Source organism: Oncorhynchus clarkii, chromosome 9 (genome assembly GCF_045791955.1).
Source record: "Oncorhynchus clarkii lewisi isolate Uvic-CL-2024 chromosome 9, UVic_Ocla_1.0, whole genome shotgun sequence".
Classification (NCBI taxonomy): domain Eukaryota; kingdom Metazoa; phylum Chordata; class Actinopteri; order Salmoniformes; family Salmonidae; genus Oncorhynchus; species Oncorhynchus clarkii.
Genome location: NC_092155.1, coordinates 1,698,696 through 1,707,622, shown reverse-complemented (window position 1 = coordinate 1,707,622; position 8,927 = coordinate 1,698,696). Strand labels below are relative to the sequence as shown.

Below are 8,927 nucleotides of genomic sequence, written 5' to 3'. Positions count from 1 at the left end.
TTTTGAGTAACCCAACTAATCCACATAGAATTGTGTTATTGATCTGTCAAACTGCTGTAAAGCCAATCTAAGTAGCGGTAGATCTGTTCTTTGTGAGATATTTCTATGATTCCCGTTCCTAAGTTTGGTTTTTGAAGATCTATTATCTATTATTATAATAATGATTATCTACACTATACACGGTGCTTCATTTGTAAATCTGAACAAAAAGTGAGCCAGTTCTTTTTCTATGCTGGAACGACCTTCTGACCTGTATCTCTGTCTATCTGTCTTCACCGCGGAGTAGACAGGGTCTGGAACGACCTTTTGACCTGTATCTCTGTCTGTCTGTCTTCACTGCTGAGTAGACAGGGTCTGGAACGACCTTCTGACCTGTATCTCTGTCTATCTGTCTTCACCGCGGAGTAGACAGGGTCTGGAACGACCTTTTGACCTGTATCTCTGTCTGTCTTCACTGCTGAGTAGACAGGGTCTGGAACGACCTTCTGACCTGTATCTCTGTCTATCTGTCTTCACCGCGGAGTAGACAGGGTCTGGAACGACCTTTTGACCTGTATCTCTGTCTATCTGTCTTCACCGCGGAGTAGACAGGGTCTGGAACGACCTTCTGACCTGTATCTCTGTCTATCTGTCTTCACCGCGGAGTAGACAGGGTCTGGAACGACCTTTTGACCTGTATCTCTGTCTGTCTTCACTGCTGAGTAGACAGGGTCTGGAACGACCTTCTGACCTGTATCTCTGTCTATCTGTCTTCACCGCGGAGTAGACAGGGTCTGGAACGACCTTCTGACCTGTATCTCTGTCTATCTGTCTTCACCGCGGAGTAGACAGGGTCTGGAACGACCTTTTGACCTGTATCTCTGTCTGTCTTCACTGCTGAGTAGACAGGGTCTGGAACGACCTTCTGACCTGTATCTCTGTCTATCTGTCTTCACCGCGGAGTAGACAGGGTCTGGAACGACCTTTTGACCTGTATCTCTGTCTATCTGTCTTCACCGCGGAGTAGACAGGGTCTGGAACGACCTTCTGACCTGTATCTCTGTCTATCTGTCTTCACCGCGGAGTAGACAGGGTCTGGAACGACCTTTTGACCTGTATCTCTGTCTGTCTTCACTGCTGAGTAGACAGGGTCTGGAACGACCTTCTGACCTGTATCTCTGTCTATCTGTCTTCACCGCGGAGTAGACAGGGTCTGGAACGACCTTCTGACCTGTATCTCTGTCTATCTGTCTTCACCGCGGAGTAGACAGGGTCTGGAACGACCTTCTGACCTGTATCTCTGTCTATCTGTCTTCACCGCGGAGTAGACAGGGTCTGGAACGACCTTTTGACCTGTATCTCTGTTTGTCTTCACTGCTGAGTAGACAGGGTCTGGAACGACCTTCTCTGAAAGAAACACATAAACAGTTTACAACTAGTGACAGGTTAAAAACACGGGAAAAACATATTTACTTCAGAAAGACGACATTATTTAGGGAAGTGTTGTTAGTCTCTCCCTTCTTCCTACCTCTCCTCCTGTTGTGTTGTCTCTTCTCTGTGTGGTTGATGTCAGCATAGGTCACATCACCTGGACCAGATCCACCTGGAACTAAACACAGGAGAGAGAGAGGATATTAATACAGACTGGACCAGATCCACCTGGAACTAAACACAGGAGAGAGAGAGAGGATATTAACACAGACTGGACTAGATCCACCTGGAACTAAACACAGGAGAGAGAGAGAGGATATTAACACAGACTGGACCAGATCCACCTGGAACTAAACACAGGAGAGAGAGAGATGATATTAACACAGACCGGACCAGATCCACCTGGAACTAAACACAGGAGAGAGAGAGGATATTAACACAGACTGGAACAGATCCACCTGGAACTAAACACAGGAGAGAGGATATTAACACAGACTGGACCAGATCCACCTGGAACTAAACACAGGAGAGAGAGAGAGAGAGAGGATATTAACACAGACTGGACCAGATCCACCTGGAACTAAACACAGGAGAGAGAGAGGATACTAACACAGACTGGACCAGATCCACCTGGAACTAAACACAGGAGAGAGGATATTAACACAGACTGGACCACCTGAGAGAGGATATTAACACAGACTGGACCACCTGGAACTAAACACAGGAGAGAGAGAGGATATTACCACAGACTGGACCAGATCCACCTGGAACTAAACACAGGAGAGAGAGAGAGAGAGAGAGAGAGGAAATTAACACAGACTGGACCAGATCCACCTGGAACTAAACACAGGAGAGAGAGAGGATATTAACACAGACTGGACCAGATCCACCTGGAACTAAACACAGGAGAGAGAGAGGATATTAACACAGACTGGACCAGATCCACCTGGAACTAAACACAGGAGAGGGAGAGTGTCACGGTCGTCCTCCTCTTCGTCTGAAGAGGAGAGGCGAGAAGGATCAGAGGACCAATATGCGGCGTGGTAAGTGTCCATGGTAAATCTTTAATAAAGAAAGACTGAACACTATACAAACGAGTAACAAAAACAATAACCCAAATTCGACCGTGACGCTACAAAATGAGACCTGTGCTGAAACAAGCCACTAACATAGACAATCACCCACAAACAAACAGTGCAACCCAGGCTACCTAAGTATGATTCTCAATCAGAGACAACTAATGACACCTGCCTCTGATTGAGAACCATACTAGGCCGAAAACATAGAAATGCCCCAAAACATAGAAAAACAAACAGACTGCCCACCCAACTCACGCCCTGACCATACTAAATAAATACAAAACAACGGAAATAGAGGTCAGAACGTGACAGAGAGGAGATTAACACAGACTGGACCAGCTGAGAGAGGTTAGTCATATTAACACAGACTGGACCAGCTGAGAGAGGATAGTCACATTAACACAGACTGGACCAGCTGAGAGAGGATATTAACACAGACTGGACCAGCTGAGAGAGGATGGTCATATTAACACAGACTGGACCAGCTGAGAGAGGATATTAACACAGACTGGACCAGCTGAGAGAGGATAGTCACATTAACACAGACTGGACCAGCTGAGAGAGGATATTAACACAGACTGGACCAGCTGAGAGAGGATATTAACACAGACTGGACCAGCTGAGAGAGGATAGTCACATTAAAACAGACTGGACCAGCTGAGAGAGGAGAGTCACATTAACACAGACTGGACCAGCTGAGAGAGGATAGTCACTGGACCATTATAGTACCTGATGTGTTATACAGTATTATAGTACCTGTGGTGTTAGTGTTATACAGTATTACAGTACCTGTGGTGTTATAGTGTTATACAGTATTACAGTACCTGTGGTGTTATATTGTTATACAGTACTACAGTACCTGTGGTGTTATAGTGTTATACAGTATTACAGTACCTGTGGTGTTATAGTGTTATACAGTACCTGTGGTGTTATATTGTTGTACAGTATTACAGTACCTGTGGTGTTATAGTGTTATACAGTACTACAGTACCTGTGGTGTTATAGTGTTATACAGTATTACAGTACCTGTGGTGTTATAGTGTTATACAGTACCTGTGGTGTTATAGTGTTATACAGTATTACAGTACCTGTGGTGTTATACAGTACTACAGTACCTGTGGTGTTATAGTGTTATACAGTATTACAGTACCTGTGGTGTTATAGTGTTATACAGTATTACAGTACCTGTGGTGTTATAATGTTATACAGTATTACAGTACCTGTGGTGTTGTAGTGTTATACAGTATTACAGTACCTGTGGTGTTATACAGTATTACAGTACCTGTGGTGTTATAGTGTTATACAGTATTACAGTACCTGTGGTGTTATAGTGTTATACAGTATTACAGTACCTGTGGTGTTATAGTGTTATACAGTATTACAATACCTGTGGTGTTATAGAGTTATACAGTACTACAGTACCTGTGGTGTTATAGTGTTATACAGTACTACAGTACCTGTGGTGTTATAGTGTTATACAGTACTACAGTACCTGTGGTGTTATAGTGTTATACAGTACTACAGTACCTGTGGTGTTATAGTGTTATACAGTACTACAGTACCTGTGGTGTTATAGTGTTATACAGTATTACAGTACCTGTGGTGTTATAGTGTTATACAGTATTACAGTACCTGTGGTGTTATAGTGTTATACAGTACTACAGTACCTGTGGTGTTATAGTGTTATACAGTATTACAGTACCTGTGGTGTTATAGTGTTATACAGTACCTGTGGTGTTATAGTGTTATACAGTATTACAGTACCTGTGGTGTTATACAGTACTACAGTACCTGTGGTGTTATAGTGTTATACAGTATTACAGTACCTGTGGTGTTATAGTGTTATACAGTATTACAGTACCTGTGGTGTTATAATGTTATACAGTATTACAGTACCTGTGGTGTTGTAGTGTTATACAGTATTACAGTACCTGTGGTGTTATACAGTATTACAGTACCTCTGGTGTTATAGTGTTATACAGTATTACAGTACCTGTGGTGTTATAGTGTTATACAGTATTACAGTACCTGTGGTGTTATAGTGTTATACAGTATTACAATACCTGTGGTGTTATAGAGTTATACAGTACTACAGTACCTGTGGTGTTATAGTGTTATACAGTACTACAGTACCTGTGGTGTTATAGTGTTATACAGTACTACAGTACCTGTGGTGTTATAGTGTTATACAGTACTACAGTACCTGTGGTGTTATAGTGTTATACAGTACTACAGTACCTGTGGTGTTATAGTGTTATACAGTATTACAGTACCTGTGGTGTTATAGTGTTATACAGTATTACAGTACCTGTGGTGTTATAGTGTTATACAGTACTACAGTACCTGTGGTGTTATAGTGTTATACAGTATTACAGTACCTGTGGTGTTATAGTGTTATACAGTACTACAGTACCTGTGGTGTTATAGTGTTATACAGTATTACAGTACCTGTGGTGTTAGTGTTATACAGTACTACAGTACCTGTGGTGTTATAGTGTTATACAGTACTACAGTACCTGTGGTGTTATACAGTATTACAGTACCTGTGGTGTTATAGTGTTATACAGTACTACAGTACCTGTGGTGTTGGAGGTCTTCACTGCAGAGTAGACTGGATCAGCTCCTGGAGACTTCTCTGGAGGAGACGAGACAACAGGTTGAAGACATAAAGACATTGTACTGTGTGTGTGTGTCTGTGTGTGTGTGTGTGTGTGTGTCGGTGTGTGTGTGTGTGTGTGTGTCGGTGTCTGTGTCGGTGTCGGTGTCGGTGTGTGTGTGTGTGTGTGTGTACCTCTCCTTCTCCTGGTTTCTGGGTCCTGTGTGATTCTGACGTCAGCATACGTAACATCTCTGGGTTCAGCTGCTACATCTTTGTTCCTCTTGCGGAACAGGACCAGTAGAATGATCAGAGAGATGGAGAGAGCAGCCACCAACCCAGAGACAGACAGAGGGAGGAGGAGAGAGGGGGTGAGGGGGGAGGTAGAGAGGGGGGAGGGGGGAGAGGAGGAGGGGTGGGGGGAGGGAGGAGAGGAGGATGGGTGGGGTGTGAGGGGGGTGTTAGATCCCCTAGCTTGAAAAACACAGGAAACAGTTAGAATACATAGTTAGAAACTGATCTGATCTTAGACACACAGTATGAATAACTTCTATTGATCAATCAGAGATAAGAACTATTATGAATTTAATGTCTCACTCATGATGAACCTGGAACCACCCAGTTTATAATGCAGGTTTCAGCACCTCTTAACAGTGTAAAGAAGAACCACCCAGTTTATAATGCAGGTTTCAGCACCTCTTAACAGTGTAAAGAAGAACCACTCAGTTTATAATGCAGGTTTCAGCACCTCTTAACAGTGTCAAGAAGAACCACCCAGTTTATAATGCAGGTTTCAGCATCTCTTAACAGTGTAAAGAAGAACCACCCAGTTTATAATGCAGGTTTCAGCATCTCTTAACAGTGTAAAGAAGAACCACCCAGTTTATAATGCAGGTTTCAGCACCTCTTAACAGTGTAAAGAAGAACCACCCAGTTTATAATGCAGGTTTCAGCATCTCTTAACAGTGTAAAGAAGAACCACCCAGTTTATAATGCAGGTTTCAGCACCTCTTAACAGTGTAAAGAAGAACCACCCAGTTTATAATGCAGGTTTCAGCACCTCTTAACAGTGTAAAGAAGAACCACCCAGTTTATAATGCAGGTTTCAACACCTCTTAACAGTGTAAAGAAGAACCAGAAGATCTGAATGTCAAGGTTTCTCATATTCTCACCTGTCACAGTCATCCAGCTCTCTGGTGATTCTCCTTTAGAGATGGTACACTTGTAGAGTCCTTCATCTGACTTGGATACTGCAGGGATGGTCATCTCTCCTGTAGTCTCAGTCCTGATGGGGGATCCATCTTTGTAGAAATCAGCTGTGAGGTCAGAGGGAGTTCCCTGAAATCTGCAGCGCAGAGTCACAGTATCTCCCTCAGTCACAGGAAGGGCAGGGCTCTCCAGGATCACAGCTCCATCTGTATATAATATACAAACATCATATTTAAACAGGTCTCTCCAGGATCACAGCTCCATCTGTATATAATATATAAACAGGTCTCTCCAGGATCACAGCTCCAGCTGTACATAATATATAAACATCATATATAAACAGGTCTCTCCAGGATCACAGCACCAGCTGTATATAATATATAAACATCATATATAAACAGGTCTCTCCAGGATCACAGCACCAGCTGTATATAATATATAAACAGGTCTCTCCAGGATCACAGCTCCAGCTGTATATAATATATAAACATCATATATAAACAGGTCTCTCCAGGATCACAGCACCAGCTGTATATAATATATAAACAGGGCTCTCCAGGATCACAGCTCCAGCTGTACATAATATATAAACATCATATATAAACAGGTCTCTCCAGGATCACAGCTCCAGCTGTATATAATATATAAACATCATATATAAACAGGTCTCTCCAGGATCACAGCTCCAGCTGATTATAATATATAAACAGGTCTCTACAGGATCACAGCACCAGCTGTACATAATATATAAACAGGGCTCTCCAGGATCACAGCTCCAGCTGTATATAATATATAAACAGGTCTCTCCAGGATCACAGCTCCAGCTGTATATAATATATAAACATCATATATAAACAGGTCTCTCCAGGATCACAGCACCAGCTGTATATAATATATAAACAGGTCTCTCCAGGATCACAGCTCCAGCTGTATATAATATATAAACATCATATATAAACAGGTCTCTCCAGGATCACAGCTCCAGCTGTATATAATATATAAATAGGTCTCTCCAGGATCACAGCTCCAGCTGTATATAATATATAAACATCATGTATAAACAGGTCTCTCCAGGATCACAGCACCAGCTGTATATAATATATAAACATCATATATAAACAGGTCTCTCCAGGATCACAGCTCCAGCTGTATATAATATATAAACAGGTCTCTCCAGGATCACAGCTCCAGCTGTATATAATATATAAACATCATATATAAACAGGTCTCTCCAGGATCACAGCTCCAGCTGTATATAATATATAAACAGGTCTCTCCAGGATCACAGCTCCAGCTGTATATAATATATAAACAGGTCTCTCCAGGATCACAGCTCCAGCTGTATATAATATATAAACATCATATATAAACAGGTCTCTCCAGGATCACAGCACCAGCTGTATATAATATATAAACAGGTCTCTCCAGGATCACAGCTCCAGCTGTACATAATATATAAACAGGTCTCTCCAGGATCACAGCACCAGCTGTATATAATATATAAACAGGTCTCTCCAGGATCACAGCTCCAGCTGTATATAATATATAAACATCAAATATAAACAGGTCTCTCCAGGATCACAGCTCCAGCTGTATATAATATATAAACAGGTCTCTCCAGGATCACAGCTCCAGCTGTATATAATATATAAACATCATATATAAACAGGTCTCTCCAGGATCACAACTCCAGCTGTATATAATATATAAACAGGTCTCTCCAGGATCACAGCTCCAGCTGTATATAATATATAAACATCATATATAAACAGGTCTCTCCAGGATCACAGCTCCAGCTGTATATAATATATAAACATCATATATAAACAGGTCTCTCCAGGATCACAGCTCCAGCTGTACATAATATATAAACAGGTCTCTACAGGATCACAGCTCCAGCTGTATACAATATATAAACATCATATATAAACAGGTCTCTCCATGATCACAGCACCAGCTGTATATAATATATAAACAGGTCTCTCCAGGATCACAGCTCCAGCTGTATATAATATATAAACATCATATATAAACAGGTATCTCCAGGATCACAGCTCCAGCTGTATATAATATATAAACATCATATATAAACATAACATCAGCTATCTGAAACCAGATGAACCACTAAACACTATAATGTTAGTAGATGGTGTTTGTGGACATACCATGTACTGTGATGTTGACAGCATTGCTGTGTTCTCCAGACCCAGACTCACACCAGTACACTCCACTGTCTGATGGTATTAGTGACATGATGCATGAAGACCCTTGTGGTTTTCCCCAGTCAGTATTACACTCTGAAAGGTTTCCTCTCAATGTGTTCCTCACCACTCTCCATCCAGCAGAGTTCCCCTGAACCTCACAGCTCAGAGAGACAGACTCATATTTAAAGAACTGAGATCTGTCAGGACTGACAATCAGAGAATCTGGAAGAGAGAGAGAGAAAGAGAGAGAAAGAGAGAGAGAGAGAGAGATATGCATTGTTGAAAGTATATTTGTAAATATTGGACCTCAAGAGCAGTAAAGCCTGTGTTGGAAGAGAGATGCTGAAACACAGCAGAGATGCTATTCTCTAGCTGTTTAATTAACCTAGTCATCTCTGTTAGTAGTAACTTAGGAAAGGTAGGTAGGGT

General features: G+C 41.9%; 1 protein-coding gene and 1 long non-coding RNA gene across 2 annotated transcripts in view; both read right to left on the bottom strand.

The window, feature by feature from the left end:
- Positions 1-1,353: 1,353 nt before the first annotated feature.
- LOC139415755 (uncharacterized) lies at positions 1,354-5,122 on the bottom strand. Its single transcript, XR_011635011.1, has 3 exons — positions 5,068-5,122; positions 1,508-1,588; positions 1,354-1,386 (listed from the first exon to the last, which is right to left on the bottom strand). It is a non-coding gene; the product is annotated as an uncharacterized lncRNA (long non-coding RNA).
- A 171-nt stretch (positions 5,123-5,293) lies between these two features.
- Positions 5,294-8,927, bottom strand: part of LOC139417001 (low affinity immunoglobulin gamma Fc region receptor III-like) — a gene marked incomplete at its 3' end in the record, with an annotated part of 76,870 nt that continues 73,236 nt past the window's right edge. The window contains exons 2-4 of the mRNA XM_071166233.1: positions 8,460-8,720; positions 6,258-6,500; positions 5,294-5,559 (exon numbers count right to left, since the gene is read on the bottom strand). Coding sequence (XP_071022334.1) covers positions 5,294-5,559; positions 6,258-6,500; positions 8,460-8,720 — 770 coding nt within the window. The remainder of the gene's footprint in view (positions 5,560-6,257; positions 6,501-8,459; positions 8,721-8,927) is intronic.